Genomic DNA, 25,920 nt, shown 5'->3' on the forward strand with positions numbered 1-25,920 from the left:
TGTTGGTGTTAATACACTTAGTTTTATTCAAGTCAACAGAGTTGCACCTGCTTGCATAAACTGATCATGAATTTTCTTATCTGCTGACATTTGTGTGCTCTGTTGGGGCAAAATGTTCATTGCAGGATGTTTATCACCCAAAAATCCAAAGATCATTATTGGTATCTGTTTAAAATATACCTACCTTGCATGGGGACATGGACAAATAAATCTTTCTGCAGTACAGTCCTCACAGCAACATTTTCAATTCTGATGGCTTTTTTTTTTGTCCTATTTTAAAATATCCTGATTGTAGGGTGAGGTGGTGTAATACCCAACAAAGCTGTCAATATCAAAGTTCTCCCCATTGTACCAGAAGGCTGGCTGAGATGGAGCACTTTGCAATAAAAGTCTACACCTGAAACACAGGTGGACAATGACAACAATGTGGACAAGTGAAAAATTATGTGACATTCTGAAAACTTTCCCATTCTGCACGGAGAGAGAAGTAAAACATTTCTGGTCAGAACTAGATGATCCTTAAGGTCCCTTCCAATGCAAACCACCCAATGGTAAATCCAACCAATAACCCAAATTAGCATGGAGATAACTCAGGCAGCATGTGAAATCCCTGTCTGGGCTTAATGGCAGTGTGAAGGGAGTTTACTGCATCACCTAAATGTCCTTAATACAGTGTATTTTAAGGATTCTTTTTTTCTTTTCTGTTCTATTTTGAAACTTCTCTTCCTCTGTGGCAGAAAGGGGCTCTAGAATTGGAATCATCCACACTAATGTGGTCTGCATGAAATGAGTTATGGTATTCTGACTTCTCATAGAAGAGGCTGTAGCAAGATCAGTGATGGTTAGCAATTATTAGGTTACACTCTGAATGTTGGAATAATCCAAGTTTGTAGTCCATTCCTAGCAGATTCATATTGCTGTGCTTAACATGGTAATTACATATTTCATGTAGTCTGTTAATACAGGCATAAACTGCTTGTAGTGAGCACTACAATTAAAGCTGCTCAGGTCTGCCTGTTTTCCAGAGAAAAAGCAAGGTCACTTTCAGATCTCATCATTCATACTTAGTTCATCTATCGTATTTTGATTTTGGAAAAATTGTGGAAGTTAAGCTAGTCTTGTCTAAATCTTTGCCAGCTGTACAGAAAAATAAATTCCATAGGTATGCTAGATAATTTGCTTTTAATATTTTACAGAAGCAGCAAAGATTGTGTTAATAAATCTTACTAATATTATAATTAGAGACAATGTAAATAAAAATACAGAATAATAAAATATTTCTTTAGTAGTAGATTTCCAAACTTTTTTTCCAAACTACCACTCGACTGAGAAACAGCACAGTAAATGCATCCAAGCAGCAGATTAAAATATTCACACCAAAATGATGTCAAGTAGAAGCTTGGGTAAGGCAGTTCCAGCACAACAAGGAACCACTGAACAATGTTAAAGGAAAAGGAGAAAAATCAGTGCATTTTTTGCTTGTTTTTGTAAACAGAAAACTCTGAGTTTAGCTCAAGGAGTACAGCCTTGAACAATAAGAAACACATAGTACAAATGAGTATTAAATGAACAACTGCATTACAGAGTTATCAAAGTGTTCAGTGGTGCTGTATGAAGGGCTGTACTGCAGGAACCTCAGATAACTGCAGTAATCCCACTTGCTCTGACCAGAGAGAGTTTCCTGCCTCCAGCGACTGTTTTTGTCATGCCTAGAGCAAGACAATTCCCTTTGCCTTCACTTCATGCCTCAAGTGCTTTAAATTCCTTAAATACCTCTTGATGTGCTTCCAGAAGGCATATGCAATATAAAATTGCTTTGAGATTCTCTGAATGCTAGTATGTGTCAAAAGGTGGTTATCTTAATCATAGCATCTTTATCAGAGCATTTCCATTTTGGAACAGTCTTCTCACCCAGAGTTGGCTGGACACACCTGTGGCAGGTGACAGCCAGCTGAATACTTGGCTGGACAGTGTCACTGCACAAGGAACAGCAGTGTGCTGCTGAAACATTTTAAATTGTCCTCACTGATTCTGTTCACCTTTTTTCAGTAAACCAGAAATCCAAGGGGGTGTGGAGATTAGCACAGTGTGGTGTGGAAGGGGATGTTTTCCCCTCTGCCCCTGAGCAAGGAGCTGTGACAGCTGTGCTCAGTTTACTACAAGGGAAGCTGCCACGGGCAAACCAGCAGGTGCCTCCTCTTAAATCTTCAGCTCAGTCTCAGAAACCTCTCCAGGGCTGCTGGGACTTGCCCTGCATTTCTTAAACCCACTCATGGTAATATGACTCCATTTATAGTAATTTCATAAGTGAAAGCCTGGTATTAACCACTCTTGTTATTGGAGAATTTGTATTTCTTGTTATTGACGTCTTGGTTTCCATAAAGGAGGGGTTCAAAAGACACCTTTGCAAACGAATTAAAGGAAGAAATTGATACTGAGAGCTCCTGCTTTTCTATTCTTGTGTTGGGTGTGGTGTAATGACTTCATTTTTAGGCAATACAAATCTGATTACAATGTGAAAGCATTCATCTGAAAAAGGAGCCAATGGCTGAGTAAAACTTTTAAAAATGTGCAAAGAAAGGAATCATGGATGGATGGAACTACTCCCTGTTATACCCACAAATTACAAAAACAAGACATCACAAACACAGCAGTTCCATATTCTCTTCCAGGAGAATCTCAGTATCTTTATCAATGATAAGTGATGGAGAGTAGGAAGAAACCTTTGCTGCAGACATGCTGTTTAACAGCTGCACCATTCCAGACACCTTATTCTTTAGGTACTAGTGTTGGGAGAGGGATAGAAGCCACATAAACCTTTTAATTCAGATCAGAAGTGCACTTCTGAAGTGAACCTGAGAGTCCCTTCCCACACACATGTGGTTCTCACTGAGACACAGCCTCTGGGCTTGTGACACACATTGGACCAGTCTGAAGGTGCACGAACTTGACTGAACGCAAACTGAGGGATGCTCTTGAGGTACACAAAATGCACCCCAAACACAAATCAGCTTTTAGTCTGTGGATGAGATCAGCCAGGCCAAAGCAAAACCCAACCAGATCCATGCAATGTAGAGAAGGTCTGGTCCTCAGCACCAGGTGGCCCAGTCTGATCAGAATGTTTGCACAGCACTACCTGCTCACACAGAACCTGGAAGGGTGGTTATTTTATTTTGACTCAAAATGCCAAGACTTATAAGTAGGCCTGTGCTTAGATTAAATTTAACCAAAAGTACTTTAAATTTACCAAGGATAAATTCCTGGAGCACCATTTTTCCTACAGAAGACGTTGAGTTTGAGAGGGTGGGTGTAGATCCTCTACCACTGCTTGTGGAAAACATTTTTTCCCCACTCAAATCCATGTCATTAACACATGAGCTACAAATCATTCTGTCTTCTGGAGAGAGAAATTTCACCCTCAAACGTTTGTCATTATTGACAGAAATTCTAATTTGTCAATAACTACTCATGAAATTTATTTATTCCCAGAGAAGCAGTAAGAAAAAAGTTAATCTATTTAGCTTCCAGAAAAAAAATTAAAATATATTTTAAAATATATTTTAGTTAATATATTTAACTACATCGACTGACTTTTTTTTTTTTTTGCATTAGCACAAGCATGAAAAAAGCCTTACAGAAATTTCTACTCTGTCAAAGGCCAAAATCAAAAAACATGCAGAGTAAGTTTTGTTTTTACCAGCTCTACTTGACACATGTTTTCTGCCTACAAGGGCACTATGTTACACAAGCACTGATATCTGAATGCTATCAGAGTCAGTACACACTTAAATGTGTAAAATAATCTTTCTCAGCTCCACATTAGGCTCCTATGTGAAATATTTCAGTTTTAAGCAAGTGCCAATAATACCAAAGCACTCTTCTTCAAAATCTCTCCATAAAATATTTTAATGACTCATTTATACATGTACATATCTTTCTAAATGTCTTTTGCAAACCCAAAAATCCCCTGTTCTTACAGATTTTAGAACTCCATGCCATTAACCTAACTTTTAAAATTAAGTGATGTAAAAGTTTAACTACTATTTCTGATGCTTCTAGCTTCTTTTGTCTCTTCAGTATTCATGTTTAGCTCTTTTAGAGTAACATATAAATATCAGCCTTAAATTAGGAAGCATTCTGTCTGAGCCAATAGTGATGCATTTTACTAAGTGATTTGATAGATTTTAGGGGCTCATTTTCCTGCTCTGAAGTTTGCATTTCACATTTATTTTGAAGGTCAATTGCCAAGAGAATGAACTGTTTAACAAAGAAACTATCAGATAAAGTTAACAGATGCTTAATTCCCTGGGTAGATGAGTATTTTGGGTGCTATTTGCCTTCAGGAAGCCTGTTAATCTGCTGGAGTTTGATACTACACCACAGCAGTAAGTGGCATCCTGGTGCACTGGTGTCATTGTTGTCACTGTTGTAAATGACCATGTTCTCCCACATGACCAGATAAATACAGTATAATACAGAAATACACCAGGGCCACGGCTGCCTTAGGGAGCAGGGCAGGGTGGCTGCTAGCTTGACATTTGCTTTTACTTTGGATGTGGAAGTGAAGAGATTCCTGATTCCATAATTCTCCTTCAGGCTTAATGAGTAACACCTAAAACTTGCCTTTGGGAATCCTCTGAAGAGCAAAGCAGCTGCTGAATTCCCTTGTCACGTTACTGTTCACAGTGGAAAAGAGGGAAGAAGCAGAACTCTTCTATTTATGCTCTCTGATACTAATTTTATAAGTGAAAATATTTTATTAAACTTCAAATTAGTTCAACAGCATACTTAGTAATTCCACACTACAATGACTTTTTATATTGGATTGATAATCCATTCTGTGCCCACTGCAGGTCTGAGGTTTGATGGCAGTAACAATTTCTAAATAAGCACTAAATTGGAAGAGAAATGGGAACACCAGCATCACAGGAACAGGGAGTGCAATGAAGAAGATGGAGGCAGTGAGGGGAAAGGCTGCTTAGGAGGCACTTGTATGAAACACTTGACTGTCACTCAGCATAACACACTGGTGCAGTCAGTGGCACCTGGGACAATTAGCACATGGAGTCAGTGAGGGTGACATCTGCAATCCTCTGTTTTCCCAGTCACTGCTGACTTTGAGTGTTCAGTATGTGCAGACTCCAAGAGAAATTTAAGAAATTATGGATACTGAAAAACAAAAGCATTAGTCTCTTCACCTGCTGGCTTTGAGTATATAGATTCACAGTGGAAACTTATTTTCCATAATATTTCTGGTATTTTTGATTACATGGTCTGAGCAGAAAATAAAAGGTAATTCTTAAGATTAGCATGTATATAACTGGCTCCATAACTTCAGAAGTATTTTATACACAGACTGAAGAATCAGATGTAGGGGCAAGTGTACCAGGATGCTGTAACCAGTCCAGAAATGGAACAGCCTAAGAGCAAACTATTTAAATTCCTCTATTTCCTCTATCACCTAATTTGGAAGCTACAGGTACTCCTTTCAAACAATTTTATGTTTTATTAGGACTCAAGATCCAGGAGATAATCAAGGCTCTTTTTTCCCTAAAAGCAAATCCCATCTAGTTTTAAAAGCAGTAAGGTGCTTCTCTGTAGAACACATTAAATCAAGATATACACAAATGGGCCCATTTGCAATCTGTGATGACATACCAATTGATTCTAGATTCATTTCCATAACTGACAGTTTACAGCTGATTTCCTCTAGTACTGGGTTTTTGATAATAGAGCCTTAGTTTAGTAAAGAAAGCAATTGAGAAGCTTCTGATCATTCAATGGATGCATCAATAGTTTTGTACAGGTGGACATCTTTTAATTGCTGCTTTTGAATGTCTTTGAGTGTAGAACTGCTGGTGATGCAGGATCACAACTCTTGTAGTACTGCATATTTGTCCCAGTCCTGATCAGAAATGCAGAATATTTATAGGCTCAGAAAAGCAAGGCCATAAGCCCTAAGCACAAGGACTGAGTGTGAAGCTTTCCTGCACAGAGATCATCTGAAGAGAGAGAAGGGAAGGGAATAAACCTAAATATTAAATGTTGAAGCTGCTGCAACCAGGAACACATGGCAGTGCAGACATCCCATCATCAGATAAAGCATGTGGCAAACTCAAAGGCCCAATTTAAAGCTGGCAATATAAAGTCTGTTTAGGCTGCCAAAGAACCAGATGTGTCACGCCTGGAAGACTCTCTTTCCTTCACCGACTCTTTGCTTATGGGTCCTGTGATTGATATCCCAAAAGTACACCATAAAACATTTACAATTTAATGGGAGATATTCTGATCATCAACATACCTAATTTTTTTTTTTAAACAAGAGGTTGAAGTTACTCCTTGCCAATTTAAAACACACAAAAAGTGACCCTTACATAGTTTATCTTACTATTTCTAGTGCTTTGGACTTAGCTGGGCTCAAAATCTGCTACCAATATGACTTAACTTATGGAGAAAATGGAGTAAAATGGAGTACAGAGTGTCTTTTTTTCCTTATTTCATTTAATGAACTCAGTTTATAGCTAAATAATACAAATATTTGTGTAGAAATGCGGAGTGAGGTTACGAAATTCTCATCACAACATGAATTAAGATGAATTAACATGCATTATGGTTTCATTCACTTTGGAGAATTAAGTAACATCTGGAGAAAACATTTTGTTTACTGTCATCTGTTCAACACATGATTTTTCTTAGCCAATACTGCCCAGAATTATGCAGGTTCCTGAATTAATGTCTGTGTTTTTCCCCAAAAATTCAGTAGGTAAATAAAATATCACAAAATCAGATGGCAGTGTTATTTATTTTATCTAAAGGGACAACAAAGCTATAAGCTTGAAGGAAAAGTATGACTTGAAAAATATTCTTTAAGCAGAGAAATAAGGCAGTAGGGTTTGGGAATCCTTTATGCTACCAAGAAAAGAAACATAATTGACTTTTGGGGAACTCTGCTAAACAGAAAAGCCAGAGCTGTTATTAGATGGTAAGGTTTTTACCTCCACAGAGATAAAAAAAATGTTTAATGCTCTGAACTGAAACTTGTGAAAATTTCACCTGTTTTCCCAGTAATCACCTTTTCCTCAAATTAAGGAGCATTCATGTTTGGCTGGATTCTGATTTTGTTGTTGCAATTCCATCAAACCTCCCTGCAGCGCCTCGGCTGCTCTCCCAAATCTCTTGCCTGGCACAGCAGGGACTCTGCATTTTCAAAGGTCAAGGTGTGGCCACAACTGAGTCAGGGCTCAGAACTCACTGAACAGCCACTGAACGTGGCAGGATGAGTTTGGCTCTTCTGCTGGAGGAAGGCAGGGTGGTGAAGGGCTGCTAGGACAGACTCAGGGCCCTGACAACACACAGCAAGTTCCATCAGTGCCCCTCTCCATGCTGGAGATCTGCGGTAATAAGTAGATGTTTTATGCACTGTTAAAGCAACTTACAGTTGATTTCTTGAGACATGCTCTTACATTTGTTTATTACTTGATTGTTAAAAAGCATCATCACACTGATTATTTGTTTAACATCAGTCTGGAACCTAATTTGCTAAACTACAACAAACCCCAAATGCAGAGATCTCCTTTAAATATTGTGTCTTTGTCACTGAGATACTAAACTTGTCCTGTGAGGTTTACATCATTCATTTTGTTTAGAGAATTCACTGCTGTGCTCTCAGAATAAACCAACCCATGCTGCAGCAGTTGGATCTATGAAACATGGTGTAAACATGTTCTGCCTAAGAGCAGGCAGACAGCAAATGCCTAGGGCATTCTGTAATTGTCCTGGGAACGCAGTTTCTAAATCATGTCAGATTTATTACTGTAATTTTCATCACATACCTGATACAGTAAATGTTTCTTAAGGTTTTATAGTTTTTATCTGAAAAAGACAGATTGTTTAGTCTACCTGACTGCATGACATCATGCTGTTCATACCTTCTGTATGAAAGACAGTTACCTTTGTGTGTGCTGCTTTCACTTACCAGGTTTGAGGTGTCATGGATAATGATGCACATATTTGTGTGAAGGTATAAAAATATACTTGTAACTTTTAGTGAAAAGGGAGATTGCTATAAACTTCATCCAGGATGTGTTACACTGGACTGAAATGACCAAGGTAGATTATGTCTCTCAGAGCTATTGCTTATGACCTCTTGCTTCCTCCTCTTTTTTGATCCCTACTTCCAACTCCCACGCAGAGAAAACTACTAAACCCAAGGAAAGACACCAATAAAATCCAGGGGGATCCAACAGAATACCAAGCTCAGAGGGTGTCAGTGGAATCTGGTGCTCAGGTATCAGTTATTTCTCAGCACTGCTCCCATCTACTCAACATTTTACAAAACAGAGCTTTGTCTGTTGATACTTGATGAAAACTTCCTAAGTATGATTTAAGATCTCTCTTGATAAAATAACACAAAAATTAATGAAATTCTGGAAAGAGCTGCTAGCTCCTTAAACAAATCATCCCATCAGCATTTCTTCCCTTCTGTCCAGCTGAAACCAAATCCCTAAATTGGAAACATTCATAACAGCAAAGAATTGTTGAGCTTATTTTCACCTGATGAGATTGCTATTTATCATACTGTCTGGGGCCACTGTCCAAAAGACCTGCTTAGAGCTGAAACTGCTATTGCCTAATTACACTGCAGCCACAGAACAGCAAATATCAGGAATTATATGCTGAGCCAGCAGGAAAATGCCTCAATCCCTTCCCAGGACAGTCCAGCAGGATGTTTATGAGGAAAGATGAGGACAGTGAAGTACAAGAGAAGTGAGAACTGAGAGCAGGTATGAGGAAAAGGGGCAGTTTTTTATACAGCAAGCTGTAATCTCAGCTCAGCACCTGCACAGCCAGCAAAAGGAAAGGTTCTTTGAAAAAAGACAGCTGAGAAACTAAGTACACAGGGCTTCTGTGAGAGAACTTTTTGATGCCAAATGCTATTTCCATCAGGGAGCTGCTGCTTGCCAAGATATGTCTCCCAAGCAGCATTTTCACTAAAAAAATCTCCTGCTGCTACTGTAGCACCCAGTGTTTTTATAAGACAGAGCTTCTGTGCTTACTCCCATCTAAAGGTGAAATGCTGAGCTAGGGAAGGTTGGTTGGTCTATTTGATTTTGCTGAGTTTTTGGCAGGTATAGAGGATGTGTCTCAATTTTACTGAAATGGTCTCAAAGAGTGAGATGAAATCTCAGATGAAAAAATATATAATATTTGTATTGTTTTATGCTATCTTGAATGCATGAATTATGAAACCTGTGATCAGTATTGAACTTCTGCTTTGCTCTATATTTTCTCCTAGAAAAGGACAGCTGCTTTGATGGGATTTATCAAAAATGCAAACAAAAGGAGTTTTTTTTTAAATTAGCAACAACTGTACATGTCCATGAAACACTAAATACAGAATCCAGATGGAGAGTTGCATTTATTTTTGATTTCATTTTTTAAATCCAGCTAATATCACATTCTCTGCTTTTATATGCTTTCAATTTAAATTGTATTTTTTACACTGTACGCTGGAATAAATTCATAGGATGAATTCATTTCCATTTGCAATTACTGCAGTCTGTAAAGCTGCAATGGGCAAAATATTTGCATTTTGAGATACACTATGTCAATTAATACCACACAAATGTAGAGCTTTTAAAAACCCCTTAAATTGTTGGCTCCATATTTCTGCAGCTTCTTTTTTATTATACTTTTTTTGTGACCATCTATCATTACATTAAGTTTCATGGAAAATGGACTTGGCATGCTCCATGGCTAAGAACAAGCTGCCAAACACTTTTATTATGGAAGAAGCAGCACAATATATGAGGTGATACTTTGTGTTTATGGTGGAATTTTGGATTTTTTCTGTCTCAAATGAAAAACATATCTCTTTGTTGTGCTTCCATTTTTGCTTTTGTGAAATAGAGAGGAGTGACCTTAGCCATACATCAGGATAATGTGTGGCCAAAACAGCAGAGGCCTCTTTGGCTGCCAAGCTCAACCAAGAGGCAACATTTCCTTCAGTTAATCCTTAACATAACATAAGACAACTCTTACTTCTCTCTTCATAAACTGTAATTTAAAACTCCCCCTTCCTAGTTTCACATGAGTAATGATTAATCTTAAAACAACAGAATCCCACACGCAATGGGGACACAAGTTTTGGACGCAGTGAAGAGTGTGTGGTGTTCCTGTTTTATGAGCAAGACGTCACTGCTAAAGGCAAGCATCTGTGTGCTCCTCACAGACAGCAGATCCCAGTCTTGCTCTGAGATTACTTCATTGTATGGCATCTGGTGTTTTACAGCCATGCAGTTTAGAAAGAAATACACTCTCTGCAATTTTATAACTTTAGAAATATTACCTTAAGTTCACCCATTTATTTAGTCTTGTAAGAAGCAAAGTTCTTTATACAACAACTAATTTAACAATTACTCCTTTGTTTGCTTGAAATTTGTGCTATTTTTTTTTCTCCTTAAGAAAGTCATACTTTCCAGTGAGCCAGAGGGACTTTTGTGGCTACATCCACCCTAATAGTTAATTTTTCCATTGGGTGCTGTAAAACTGGTCCTCCTAGTAAGATCCCTGCATTTCCCTTCTGCCTAGTCTTTTTGTTTGTTTGTTCAAATTATTTTCTATTTCAGCAGAATTGTTATTTTGCATTTTTATTGGCCAGCTATTAGCTATTCCATTAAGGCTGTATTTCATTAGCTCTAACAAGATACCTGAAATCTGGCAGATCCATTACTTGTGGCATAAACATTTAAAATGTATGTCTCTTCCCTCAGCTAATGGCACTTCACAGCAAATACACCTGAATATTGGGAAGCTCTTTCCTCAGTTTTGACAGATCTGTCCCCTTCATCCATCCAGGAGAAGGCTTTTCCTCTCCTTCATGCTTCTTTTTTCCTGATATAACTGTGCAGGCTGCAGTGGCAGTGGCTTGCTGCAGGCTCTGTGACCAAACGCCTTCTAATTCAAAGACCACCCTGAGTGCAGTTGTCACACACAAAAGCTCACGTGTATTTTTTCAGTAGAGATAATGGTCACTGGATTAAGGGCAAACAATGCAGAAAGATCAGATTTCACAGAGCAAAGTGTTCATCTGTCATTCTCTGCTGTTCCGTACCTTAAACTGGTTCATGGCACTGTCTCGCTGTTTGCAAATTGTTAGGACTGATCTCATGTGACAAGGTGAATTCTCTGGGCTTTGCCCTCACTCTTACAGTTTCATTCAGCAGAAGCAAAAAAGTCAGCTTTTCCTGGTCCATGGAGCCCTTCACTTATCATTCCTCTGTGGACCTTTCATAGGATTTGGAGAGGTTGCCCCTCATAAAAGAGAGACATAAGGGCTTAACTTATCCTGAGCACTACTGTGTACTGACTCCTTAACATGTATGACAATGACTTTACTCCACTTTTCCAGAATCCCACAGAGGCTTAAGATAACCATTTTTTTAATGGTTCTATACTGTTTTCTCATGTTTATGGATGATACATGCTAATCATTACAAACTGTCCTGCACCTTGGTCAGGCAGGGGCTGCCTGTGCTGACTACCAGACTTTTGAGGTGCCTTTTTGTCCATCATTCATCATACAGTAAGAAAACCACCAGTTATCTTATGAAAAAGGGGTGATAGGTCCAATGAAAAGTGATGAACATAGGAAAAATAGCACACTGGTGGGTGGCATGCCCTCTAAGAACTATGAATAGAGGGAGTGGATGCTAGCAGGAGCACTGATGGTCTTGTAGTCTCCAGGTCCGTGACACCTCTTCAACTGCTTCTGAACTGCAAAAGCACCTGAACCCACTGGACACCTACTTTCTAATTTGATGGAGATTTTTTGGCAGGTAAGCCTAGATGGAAGGCCTTGAGAAATATAACTACTTCATGCGGCAACAACATGTGCTGGAGACAGGAGGAAAGGCTGAAGACCCCAAGTACTCCTTCACCCAGTTTGAGCCTGAAATACCCACATTTCTGTCTCTGTGTTGACCCAGAATCACCAGGCAAGAGTAGATCAGCACCTTTGTCGTGTCTGTCTGACAGAGATTGATAAAAACTTCACTGAGAGGGTTGTCAAGCATTGGAACAGGCTGTCCACAGACATGGTTGAATCACCAGTCTCAGCCATTCTTGGGGGTCTTTAAGACATATGGATGTGGTGCTTAGGAGCATGGTTTAGTAGTGGACTCTGCTGTTAGGACTCAGTGATCTTCAAAGTCTTTTATAAACAAAACAATTCTATGGTTCTATGATTCCCTGACCAGATGATGTCCCTTTGCCTGGGGCCTCTGAGAGATACGATACACAAAATGTGCTCAGACACTGCACAGCCCATGGCAAGCAGACAGGGCTCCTCCCAAGACCTGGTCTGAACACAGGAACCCTCTGTTCCTGTGTTTCCTGCTCCCCACAGCTGCTTCAGAGGGAGAATCACCACCCTCTCCAGGACAACTTAGTGTTGAAGAGAAAAAAACCCTTCCAGTAGTGATCAAAACCTGCATAATTAAATATTTCACTTTATATTCTATGCTAGGCCTCGGAAAATACATCAGGAATTATTTTTATGTGGCTGGATAGCAAATACAAAAGATTTTATCCTTTTAAATTTATTTATCTTTTACAAAAGATTCTTTGATTTCCTCTGAAGGTTTTTTTTGGCCATGTCAAAACATGACTACATGTTTGACTATTTCAAAACTAAGAGAGCTGCTTCTGGTAAAAGCAAAATAAAAGAACCTGAGCTGAACAAACGGAAGGTGAAACTGATTTTTCACATGGAAAAGCAAATTACTTAGATTTTATGTTCTCCATTTACATCTTTTACCATTGTTGCTAGCACAGGCAGATGGATCCGGGATCCAGCCTGTTGATAAGGGAGCAGGATAAGGACATGCTGTGCTGTCCTTGTGCCGCTGGGTATGTTTACACTATGTGTTACTGGCAAGGACACAGGCTCATTCTGCAGAGACATCTGAGTTACCAGCCCAGACTTGGCATTGTGCTTGCACAGTGACTCTGTTATTTGGTGTAAATTTTGGGCAGAGTGTGTTTCTGGCTGCCTGGGCTATTCAGTTCAAGTATTATTTCCCTGAAAGGTGAAAAAGGTTTGTTTCCCAAGGTTTCTTTCCCTTAAAATATGGAACTGTGCTGTGACAAGAAAGACAGAACTAATAATAAAATGTACTTAATTAAATGTCTTCTCTTTCTTGCCATGTAATAGCTATTGTTTGCCTAACACCAACCTATTTAATGAATAGAGGCTATTTTTTTCTGTAGGCCTTATCAAGTCAGTCTTGTTCATTCAGGTAAAGAGGGACTTACAGCTTCTTCAGACATTAAGCATAATGAAAGCCCTTTGCTTAAAAGCCCCACAGGATGATGGTTAGTACCAAGGTTAAATTTTTCTTTGGTTTTGCAATTTCAGGAAAGCACTTATTTGAAAATAAGCATCATACTATTCTCTCTTGAAATCTGAAATACTCATTTGAGTTTATTGACATAGGTCTGGAGAGGAATGTGGCAGTCGGGACTGATCAACACACCAAATTCTGCCGAGGAAAACCTATGATGTGCTCCTTGGAATACACACCTGGAATAAACTGGTTTCAGACAAATTCTCCCAGTGCACAGGGAGACAACAGACTTGAGGCACCAGGCAGGTACCAAAACCCAGCCATTCCTTCCCCTTCCCTGTGCTGCAGAGGCTCTGCAGCAGCCAAATCACATCCTGTAAGTTGTCAATTAGTCCTGGGGCCTGGGGGAAGTGAAGAAGTGTTTTTTCCCCCCCCCCCCCCCTGTGCTCCTGGAATTGTCTTGCTGTGGCAGAGACGTGCCAGTCCCTGAGCAGAGGCTGCACATCTGGATGAGCAGAAGCACAGCTGACTGCTGTGGCAGCGGGAGGCCACTAGTGTGGCCACAGCAGGGTTTGGCTCTATGACTGCATTGCAGCCCCAGAGTAGCATCTGGTGGTAATCTTGGTAGGAGTACAGTGGAATAAGTCAAAGAGTTTTTCATTAGGCCTGCTAAAGTAATTTAGAATAGTTTGGGTTGGAAGGAAACTTTAAAAGCCATCTATGGCTTTTCAATGTCCCTGGAGGGACATCTTTCACTAGTTCAGGTTGCCCAGAGAGATGGTAGATGATCCACCCCTGGAATCCGTCAAGGTCAGGTTAGATGGAGTTCTGGGCAACCAGAGCTGTTCCAGTACATTATTCCAGTGTTTCAGTGCTCTCATTGGAGAAGATTTCTTTCATCTATCTCATCTAAATCAAGCCTCTTTTAGTTTAAAACCAATTCCCATTGTCCTATTGCTACAGGCCCAGCTAAATGTTAGTCCCCCATCTTTCTTATAACTCCCTCTAAGTACTGAGGGGTGGCAACGGAGTCTCCTTGGAGTCTTCTCTTCTCCAGGCTGAACATCCCCAGCTCTCACAGCCTTTCCTCACAGGAGAGGTGCTCCAATCCTCTGACCATTCTTGAGACCCTCCTCTGGACTTGTCCCAACAGGTCCATGTCCTCCTTATGCTGAGGTCCCCAGAGCTGGATGCACTGGAGCACTCCAGGTGGGGTCCCCTGAGTCTGGAGTAGAGGGGCAGAATCACCTCCCTCGACCTGCTGGTCATACTTCTGTTGGTGCAGCCCAGGATATGACTGGCTTTCTGGGCTATGAATGCCCAGAGATTATTTTTAATCTCAATTTAAAAAAGCTTCTTTTTTTTATCTTTGGGTTAAGCATGAGGTGCTGCTAACTGTATCATTACTATTCTGAAGATATTTGAAATACAGTATAAGAAACAGTAATTTTTTCTTACAATAATTTTACTAAAATAAACCTCCTACAAACTCATTTTCAAGGTCCTGCTGATGTAGTATCACAGCCTTACCTGAGGTGCAGAACTTAAAGAAAATAAAAACTGTTTTGATTTGGTAGGATACATCTGTTCTTTCTACAGCTGTATTTAAGCAACATAGAACATCTCTTTGGAAAATGCTGTTCTGTGTATATTGTTTTGTGTGGTAACTCTATGGTGTGGATTCTCTTTAAATAAATGCACTTTAAGTCCCATTGTTCCCCAGGGGAAGAGGAGGCTTAGCAGAGCATTGTTCTCCAGAACATTCAGCCTGCACAGGCAGACACAGAAGCAAAGAGTTCACACTCCCCGTCCATTGCTGGATTCCAGCTCCCATCCCATCCTCCAAATTTGGCAAGTTCAAGGTACAAAATAATTTTAAAAAACTGAATTTATTGTCCCCATCCATTTGTTGGTCTGAGTATACTTCACAGTACTTTGGCTTACCTACTCTCAGGTGCCTTCCACAAAATGTAGTTTTGGAGTTTTCTTTGCAGATATTTTCCTGAAAATCATTGTCTGTTTAAGGTCTGATTCCGATCTGATATACTGAGGTGCGTATTAGTAGCACCCTTGAAATTCATGCACATTTTGCTGTAATCAAATCAGAACCATAACTTTGTACCCATAGGTACAGTCATGTGAACAAAGCCTTTAAATCAGAACCATAATTAACTGAAAAAAAACAGAATTAGGCATAATTGTCTCCAGAATTTTGCTGACTGTGGATTTGTTCTTGCAAATATGAAACCAGCAAAAAATGTGGGTATTTACCCACAGCAGAGTTTTCAGAGAGGGGTCTAATGTATAACCATAATTATTGGTTCTCATTTTCCAGCTAAACCTGCTTATGGTAAATAGGATGGAGAGCATGGATTTCACTTGTTTTGTGCATGAAAAACGATACTGACAACATAAATATGTAAGTTACGTGGACAGGGGGCAGTAAAAATGCTGTTTCTTTTAAATTATTTACTATTTTTATTTTGTATTGTGAAAAATTCTAATAATCTCCTGCCTGAGAGCAAAACAAATCATATTGTCTGAGCAGTAAAAAACTGATTGGTAACCTACACTGCTGTTCTCAGTTTTTAGTGCTATATGCATGCCCAAAAAGATGCCCAATATATGATCGATATAACTGCTTATTTCTTGACTTCTCCATGAACATTATGCACACTGTGCCCTCTTAAATATTATGTTCTACTACAGAAAAGTGAGTTTCTGTTATGTATTCAGAAGTAAAATTAAGGAGGAAGCATAAGTGAAGAGCAGATGACAGAGTTTACCTCCAGGAGATAGAGAGGGATGATTGATGGTGTCCATTCACCTTCAGCTGGATACAACAACAAATGTTTCCTGCAGCATTTTGACCATGTAAGGCCATTTCAGACGTGAGGATGACATTTTTACAGATACTAGAATTTCAGGAGATGAGACTTTGGGATCCTGTTTATTGTGCAATGTGGGGTACAGTCCTATGCAGTACTAAGGGTTCCCTATAAAATACCAGCATTATATTCAAGTAAAGCAGATTTTTAATCTCCCTCTTTCAAATTCACTCCTTTCAGAACTCTGAGTCTCCTTCTGGACTAAAAGTAGGTTCCACTGTCTTTAATGTGGATTGCTCACATATTTTAGATTCCTTTTATCTTTAATTAAAAAAATCAATATATATGTCATTTATATAGTGTCTGTCCCCTGTTAAATGCTTGCTAAGTCCTGTACAAAACGTTTAGATTTGAGAACTTCATTTTAAGGAGCCTGTGAGTGTGAACTCACAGGAGCAGCATCTGCAAGTGAGTATAGTGTAGAAGTGGGAGCTTTGGAGTTCACTGCAACTACTTCCAGAAGCTCTGGGAATAGCTGTTCTTTCTTCTCCTGCTTAGTTTCATGAGACTCTGAAGCGGGTGTATCCAAGGGGGATGTTTCAGACTGAGGGTCTAGGCAGATTTTATACGTGAATTCCTTATTTTTAAAAGTATATTTTTCTAAGTACCTCTTAGATGTATTCTGGTTGTTTTTTTGGGTTTTTTTTTCAGAACATAATTGTTAACTGCACCCTGAACATAATTTTCTTTAATAATAGACTACATTCACATTTGTAGCATACACACTTCTAAAAATGAGGAAAGTGTAAGTGTTTACTGGAATTTCTTTTACACTTCCAAAAAATCTTTCTTACTGAAAGGCCATAGGTTGCACATAAGTTAGGAAACTAGGACAGGTTCAAAGCTCCTAAATATGGATGCAAGCTTTGCCCATGTCTTGCTATTTTATATCCTGCCTTACTTTCCATGATTTTTTCCCCATCTTCTCCAGCTGCAGATGTCAAAAGCCAGAGCACCAGGCAATGGTGTCCCAGTTTGGATAAGCATGGGAACCAGGCTCACATGGTGACATGAACCTGTGTTTCACTTCAGACACAGCCATAATAAATTGGGAGCCTCCTTTCTGGCGTGCACTTCACCGAGGTAGTGAGGATGTGTGTACTGTTCCAATTATTTTGAGAAAGAAATTAAAAGAGGGAAAGAAAGACCAACTGAAACACTTCATATTTTTCACTTATAATGAGGAGAGCAGAAAAAATTTAAAAGGTAAATTTATCATGCTTGGTCATAAAGGAGAAAAATAATGAAAAATTGATTTTTCCTATAGGACAACATAAATATTGTGCAGGGGGAATATCAGGTAATGAGAAAGTACATAATTAGAGCTGAGGTGTTGGAACAAGAATAGGTAAGTGGTCCCAAAGCTGTTGTGGATTTCACTGATCTGTGCTGATTTTAGGAATCAGCCATGCTTGTCTACAGAATTATTGGTTATTTTAAATAAAGGATACTTAACTTATTTTTGCTAGAGAGCTCACAGCTTTTCACCTCTTAGAAGCTCCCTGACACCATCCAGAGAAGCACTAAGTTTGGTTTTCATCCGAACGAATATAATTACCTTCCCTCTCATGATGTTGGTGTGCTTTCCAAATGCTTTTTTTGCCAGTTGTGTTCATGACATTTTAATTCTACATAGGGCTGGGGAGGGAGAGCTGAGCAGCAGGGAGAAAGAACTTTTTTTAAATAGCAGAGCTTTTAGTCCCTGATTAAAACATTTGGAAAAAATCTGCAGAGGGAATAGCACAGGAGGAGTTCCTTTCCACTTCTCAATTCCCTCAGCAACTCATTTTCGTCACACTCCCATGTGTTTTTTCCATGAGACAGAACAATTGCCAGCCATTGTGTGTAAGGTACTCTGTGGGATCAGAGGTACTTAGTTATGGTATGCAGGGGTATTAATGGGCATTAAAATACCTGAAATTTGCTGAATGGTCTCAGATTCGATATCTGTCCTTATCTATGTGAACAGTTGGTTTATGCAATTTTCTGGATGTCATGTCCCAGTAGCTACAGCACATTATATCTTGAATTACAGAACATTCTTTACTGTTCTCTCTTTCCTTGCTCTTTCCATGACACCCAGGTTATTTTATGTGGTTGTTACACAGTAAGCATGGACCAGAGCCTTCATCTGATCTAGAGAAATTATAATTATCTGCAGTACTGCAACCCACTGAAGAATAACATTTTGGAAGAGTTATAATCTTGATCCAATATTTTAAAAGACCCAAATCTTGCAACAAAAACCTCAGAGAAAAACTGTACAAGTTACTTCAGCCTTTGCCTGCACTTGGTCATTTGCAAGTGAGAGGAGAGGTGAGATGAGGAACACTTCTGAAAAGGCTTTGGAAGAACAAAAATGGAGGAGAAATTGGAGGCAACATGCTGAGCCACCATGTACAGGTGAAGGCAGATGAACTGAAGTAAAATATCATAGTAGTGATTTTTAAAGAACAAATGAGAGAGATAGTTTCTATTCCAAGAAATCTTGACCTGCTAATGGGAAGCTATCTCCTTCTTCATACGATTCCTAAGAGTAGGAAGATTGGTGCATTTGGTAAAAACCCTCACAAACCTCCATCTGTTCCAGCACCCTACTCTGTAAACTACAAAAAGGTTCCTGCTAGATTCATTTTATGTCTCCTACTTCCTGTAACTGGATGAAACAGTAAATAACTGATCTGTATCTACTAGGTCCATGTGACTCAAAGTTTATAGACATCTCTTAGAGCCTAAATTGCTTCTACAGGAGACCAAAGAGTTCTGGTTTACTTGGTTATTTCAGGAACTTAAACCATTCCCATGTATTTGGTTATCCTTGTTGCTCCTGTGTGAACTTCTGGTATTTGGCTCCAGAAAAACCCCCTTGAATATTCCACATCTACTCTGTCCAAACCCTGATATGTGTGTTTCTCTCCCACTTGTCCACTTCCCCTGGAACCTTTGGACAGAATATACAAATGCAGGAAGGAAAAAGTTTCTGTGAGTACAGTTTTGAATTTGCTGTTGGGTGGCTTGTCTTCTAGAGAGCTCCTCTTGAGTTCCTTCAGGTTGCACTCCTGCTTATTGTGTGAGGCAGAAGGCAAATACAACTGTCCCTCGCTCTTTCCAAGAGCTTTGAGTGCTTCTTCCTCTTTGCTGAGACTCCCCAGATATTTGCTGGCTTCCCAAATGTATCTAGAACACATTTACTTAAGGATGTGCCCATATGGCATACCTGGCCTGCTTGACATAGTTACATAGTTTGGAGAAACGTGCACTTCCACTTAGTTCATTGTCTTGGGTCTGAGTCCTCAACTAAAGAGTCACAATCATATGTGCCTACAAGTGCTGACCTAAGTTTATTATTTCTCTAAGTTTATGAGAAACATTTCCATTGCTTTTTTTTTCCCCTCTCATTCTTTTGCCCTAATTATACTAATGCATTTTCCCTTTATGGTACAGCTTCTGGCACAATAGAAATTACTAGGATTCACAGATGTTTCTTGGCACAAAAAGAAGTCAGTTTGTTGGGACACCCCTTTTCATGGTGAACATTAGCAAATTATTCACCTCCTAATAGGCTTTCCCAAAAAATCCTACCAAATTTTTTTCCCCTGGAGTGGCAGTCAGGTTCAGTAGTAATGGCAGTACTTGCTCAACTGATTCCAATCAATGGTGCACAGAGAAGAATTTAAATTATCCTGCCCAGGACACTGTGATGATGACAGATGGACAAGATATATTTGTAATTCTGTAGAAACCTCCATGCCATTTCAAATTAACTTTCCATCATCTTTTATTGACACAAATAATGCCAGGATAGTAGAAATGGAAAATATTAGTAGAGGGGGGAAAATATTAGTAGAGTAGGAAAAATATTAGCTTGTTTTTCCAGTTTGTGTTACACATGTGGTACACATTCTGGTTTCTGTTTCAAATATTTACCACATTTTCAGCAAGGCTTGTAAATGTATCTTGGCCCCCTACTAAAATTGCCTATTGACTAAGAGTTCTTATATTTAACTCTAGCCTTTTTTTTTTCCTCTTTTTTTTTGGTTTTCTTTTGGGCAGTGATTTTCTTGTTCAACTTTTGGAAGCTGATGAGAAGTCTCATTTTTTTGGACTAGAGTCTATGCAAAAGCTTCTAAACCAGAGATCAACAAAGGAGAATTTGGACTGGTCTTTCACATGTCACCTTGCAAATATGAAATTCTGAAACAAAATTATTTTTAAAACTTTGCACAAAATTGTTGAGTTACAATAATGAGCAGAGGTACAATATTTGAATTTTTATGCATGTTATACTATTTGAACCAACTTGATTATAGTTGATGATGTCACTTAAACCTAGACAATAGTGAAATGAGTATTTTGGCATTTAGTCAAAAGTAGTAGATAACTTATGTGATTAATATTCAGAAAAATTTAAGCACCAGCCCTGACTGTGTTATTCATCTCTATGTCATCTGGAAACAAACTGAATGCTATCCTGAATTTAAATTCAAGACCATGGAGACCATGCCTGTGCTATGGGCTCCAGACAGACGGAACAGAGCTGTTGCACAAAACTTACAGCGGGACCCTGGCTTTAAAGAACAGTTCAGTTTTCTGTCCTGCTGCTTTCTGGCACTGTCAGGAGCATTCCTGACTGTGGTGGCCTGTTTGATTTCGCAGTGCAGACAGATACTGGAACGTGAGGAACTGAGCAGAGATGGCAAAACAGCTGTCAAGTGTTTAACTATTTTCTATCACTAATAGCGACTCAGAGGTCAATGGCGTCATATCACATTACCAAATCCTTGAAGCTTAGGGAATGTTTTTTTAAACTTCATTTTAGAAGGGGAATTCCTATGCTTGGCTTGGCTACGCCAATAAAATAAAAAGAATAATACAGCTCTTACTTCCACAGAGAGGTGTGCTTTTCCTGATGAATTTGCTGATCAATTTGAAAGAATTTTATATTGTACATTGACACATGCCACTGGCTTGTGTCAATATACAATATAAAATGTTTCTAATGCTCCTATATTTGACTGCTTTTTTCATTTGCATCATAAACTTACTATGTTAAATATTTACTAAAAACAGTCTTTAAGCTGGGCAAAGAACATTTACTTTGGAGGCAAGTTCACTTTCTACAACTACTTAGTTCAATCTTTCCCTTTCTAACACAAATTTGAACTGCCGTTGGAAGAAAAAGGCAAAGTCTAGTTTGAAATGCACGTGAAAGTTTTAGTCTCCACTTGCTTACAGTAAAGCTGACTCCCCTTATTGCTTGAGCTTCTTATGCATTCTCATATGAGCGCACACTGTTCAACTTTTTAGAAACAATTTTAGGTTCCCATGTAATTGCACCCTAAAGGAAATACAGATCTTCATTCATTTCAGAGCACGGTGGAACCTCAAAACCCTGTATTTCCCTCCTGCATAATCGCAATTCCCTTTCCCACACGGACACAAACTTTTTTCTTTTCCCCCAGCGCAGCATCCTTCGGCTAGCAGAGACTCGCAGCACCTTTATCAAGAACTACACGCTACACCCGCCAGCAAACGAGCCCACCACCGGGTCGGCGGCGGGAGGGATGCCCGGACCCGCAGACACCGTGCGGCTCTGGCCAGCGGAGCGCAGGGAGCGCGGCCGCGGAGCTGTGCCCGGGCACCGGGGCGGACTTACCCGGCGTAGCGGCCGCGGTGGCCGCGGAGCGGCAGCGCAGCCTGGAGGCAGAGCAGACAAAGGGGCAGGAGCCCGCGGAGCGGCATCGTGCGGGGCCGCGCCGTCATCGCCGGCCCCGCCGGCACAGCCACCCCCGGCACCGGCACCTCCGAGACCTGCACCGGCGGCGCCGCGCCCGCCCCAGGTGGCGGCTGGTGCCCTCACACAAAGCCGCGGCCGGAGCCGGGAGGAGCGGGGCGCTCGGAGGTGTCGCTGGCCGCCAGCGGCGAGGGCAGAGAGCCGGGGGAGGACGCCCGTCGGCCGCGCCCGGGCACGGGGATGGGGATGGGGACGGGACTGGGCGGGGAGGCGCCCGCCCGCCCGCCGGGGAGGGCCGGGGGTGCGGGGGGTGCGCGGGGTGCGCGGCCCCGCCCGGGGGAGCCCGAGGGGAGCCCGGGGCCGGCAAGGGTCGGGCGGTGCCGAGCAGCCCCCGAGGGCACGGCAAGGGCCCGGAGGTGGCCAGCAGCCCCTGAGGGCACGGTGGGGCCGGGCGGTGCCGAGCAGCCCCTGAGGGCACAGCCGGGCCGGGCGGTGCCGAGCAGCCCCTGAGGGCACGGCAAGGACCGGGCGGTGCCGAGCAGCCCCTGAGGGCACAGCCGGGCCGGGCGGTGCCGAGCAGCCCCTGAGGGCACGGCAGGGGCCGGGCGGTGCCGAGCAGCCCCTGAGGGCACGGCAAGGACCGGGCGGTGCCGAGCAGCCCCTGAGGGCACAGCCGGGCCGGGCGGTGCCGAGCAGCCCCCGAGGGCACGGCAGGGGCCGGGAGGTGGCCAGCAGCCCCTGAGGGCACAGCAGGGGCCGGGAGGTGGCCAGCAGCCCCTGAGGGCTCGGCGGCTCCGTCGGGGCCGGCGGGACGAGGATGATGCGGGGCGGGTTCGGCTGCAGGTGCCGGGGGCCGGCCGGGCAAGGGCCGCTCAGTGCCCGGGGATTTATCGATGAGGTCTCCCCGGCTGGGCAAGAGCTGCGGCTGAAGAGAGGGCAGGGACACATTTGCATGAAACAAAGAGTGGTAGAGAGACCATTAGGGGCCATAAAGGCAGGGGAAGGTGGGATTTCAGTTTACTGCTGTGGTGAAACTCTTCCGTCTAAGTAGTGAGAACGGAAGAGACACTGATACAATAGAATGAATTAAAAGCCCAGCACGTTTTTAAAACTGGACTTTTGCTGTCTGTTCCACACTGGTGATGATGAAAGATCCATGTAAAGATAAGCCATTGGAGCACTGAGAATAACAAGGAATGTGGGGAGAATTTTGCTGCAAAGTATTGTAGTTTATAGAAGACACATGGAGTACCTATTAAAGAAAATATGAATAAAAATATAATGCCAATTTGGAATAAATGGATGGTCCCTTTGATACTTTTATGCTGAATTTACTAAAAAGGAGCAAAAAGTGTTTCAAACCCAACTGATTCTCAGCCTCTGAGAGCAAAATGAACATGTGGGCTGTAGACAAATAAAACCAGCTGACATTTGAACGTGTGAGAACTACTCTAAATCCCTGTTAATGTTTCAGAAACACAGGGAGCCTTTTGAAAAGGGACTGTATTAAACCACACACACTTTGTATTCTCTGGCTGAAAGGCAAACAAGCATTTTCCTTTGTCTCTTTTTCATACTGGCAGCAAATCTGACAGTAGTTGTGTGATAGAGTCTGGAGGTGGAAAAGACTTTGTCCAAGGCAGGATTATTGTCTTCAGTCTGGTTATTGGTGTTCTCTCTCTTGAGCTTCCCATCCCCCCATAACATGCCCTGCTTAAAATCTCAAATTTATTTCTGGTGAGAATATGCAGAGGTGAATGTGTGTGTGTGCTTGCATGCTGTACATCTCATGTTGAAAGCACTTTCCATTAACTATAGGCAAGCCCCCAAATCTGCTCTGTGAATCTTCAGTCTTATAATAAATGCAATTTCAACTTTGCAAGCATCTATTTAATAAAAGCTCTGCTCTCTGTTCAGAAGTGACTTCAAAGGTAGAGTTGAGCAACTGACTTTTGGAGGGTATGAGTATGATATTAAAGCAAAACCCACTGTTTTATTACACATTTACTTTTCTTACTGTGTATCCTTGCTACACCTGAAATGCACGCTGATTTAAATGTTTAAAACATTAAAAGTTTTAAATGTTTAAAAAATGTAGTTTGGCTAATATTCTAAAGTATTTGCTTTCCAGATGAAAACCTGACTCTGTTTGAGTTAGTAAAAATTTTATTTTTGGCATCTGATTGTAGAATACTTTGGCTATTATTCTAAAAACTTTGCTTCCAAGAGGAAAACTTGGCTCCATTTTTATTGGGGAGAATGTAATTATGGGCTTCTGTGCCTCTAGGTTTCAGTCTTTAATCCTGCCTTTCTGCAACATTCCCTGAAAGTAAAATGCAAGCAGGTATGAGATGGAAAGGGAATTCAAGCACCAAAACCAAACAGTGAAGGAAAGTAACACAATGGGAAAGAAAGACTCAGAAAAAAAAATTTAGCTACCTTTGTTAATATGTACTAATTCTGGCAGTTTAAAACACATTTAACATATAATTTTAAAGGACACTTTTAGAGCTATGGAGAAGCTGGAGATAGAAATAGCTCAAAAATACTGAAAAGGGCTTTAAGGGAGGTAGGGATAGTGAGGTGGATACAGGTGCATTGGTGTCTCTTTGATCCATCAGTTTAAACTGTACTATGTCACAGGGCATACTGGTGGGAGGGCTGGCATTCTGTCATGCTGGCACCTAGAAAAGGATTAAAACACTCCAGTCAAGCCTGGAAGTTACACATGTGGTAAGTCTGCTTTCCTGACAAAATGGGGCTATCAAACTTGCACCCAGCTAAGCAAAGGATTTGAGACAAAGAGAATCAGAGTTTCTTTTCCTTCTCTTGGAACAGAAAAGAGAAATTGCCAACACCAAGGGCGGCTTGGTAGTGATAACAGCTTTGGATGGAACAGAGGGGAGCAAACTGAGATATGGTTTCCCTCTTAATGAATCAAGTTGTGGGATTCATCACAGCATCCTACACTTTTCAAGGAACACGGGCTGCTGAAACAGAGGCAATTCTACGCAGTGTGGAAACAAGAAAGGATTCATTTAAAGTGAGTGGGCAGGCAGCCTACATTTGGTACCTAGACTTTAGAACATGCCACTTATTGGGACGAACAGAAAAAGGGCATTAGCTTCTTATAAGCATATTTTATACTTTTGAGTTGTCCCAGCTCTCACCTTCATGAGAAGGTTGCATTGGCTCAAATAAACAAACCTTGCTGCACATTTGTTAGAGATATAACAGTTCAGAAACAGGAGTTTAAAAGAGGCTTACATTTTCTAGTGTAAATCACACTCCTTAATGATAAACTAGACTAAGCACATTCATGCTGGCATTTTCTCTGTTACAACTCATTAAAAGTATTGAAGTTGATGGAGTGCAATGTCCTTTTTAAGACATTTCTTTTTACTCCCACAGAGAACTTGTCAGATGAAGGACAGTGCAAGTGGCCCTGCTGATTATGTTCTAGATTAGGTTTGTGGTCTAAAATAATGAATGTGATATAATCCATGCATGAGTGCCATGGCTGGTTAGCCTTAACTAACCACTCTGTGTAGTCAGGAGTGTTACAGCAGCAGCAGAGAGCTGATAACTTGAGAATTTCCCACTCCTAGGAATTGGTTATTCAGGTTGTGCTGGGCTTTGCACTATGAGAGACAGGCTGCTGTTGGTAACTGAGACAGTTTTGTTACAATGAACTGGTGCTTGACATTACCTTGGTGGGTATTCAGATGTAATTTTCTTACTAAAATGAAGTACAAATATCTTTAGAAGGGATGGACTTGCAATTAAGAATCTTGACGTTCTGTCTTTAACTTACTTGGGGATGCTGCATTACCATAACTGAAAAATTTTATGTGAATTTGTGTCAATGGCACTAAACTTTTTAAAAGTGGTTAAATTATGTGAAAGAATGAAACAATTGCACTTAGAGAATTTCTGTCTTCTGCTATTATTC

At 40.8% G+C, this 25,920-nt stretch overlaps 1 protein-coding gene across 1 annotated transcript in view; it reads right to left on the minus strand.

The window, feature by feature from the left end:
- CPA6 (carboxypeptidase A6) overlaps window positions 1–21,997 on the minus strand; it is an 81,111-nt gene extending 59,114 nt beyond the window's left edge. Inside the window, exon 1 of the mRNA XM_063150735.1 lies at window positions 21,891–21,997. Within this exon, the coding sequence (XP_063006805.1) occupies window positions 21,891–21,997 (107 nt within the window). The remainder of the gene's footprint in view (window positions 1–21,890) is intronic.
- Between the last annotated feature and the right edge of the window lie 3,923 nt (window positions 21,998–25,920).

Source organism: Melospiza melodia, chromosome 1 (genome assembly GCF_035770615.1).
Source record: "Melospiza melodia melodia isolate bMelMel2 chromosome 1, bMelMel2.pri, whole genome shotgun sequence".
NCBI lineage: Eukaryota > Metazoa > Chordata > Aves > Passeriformes > Passerellidae > Melospiza > Melospiza melodia.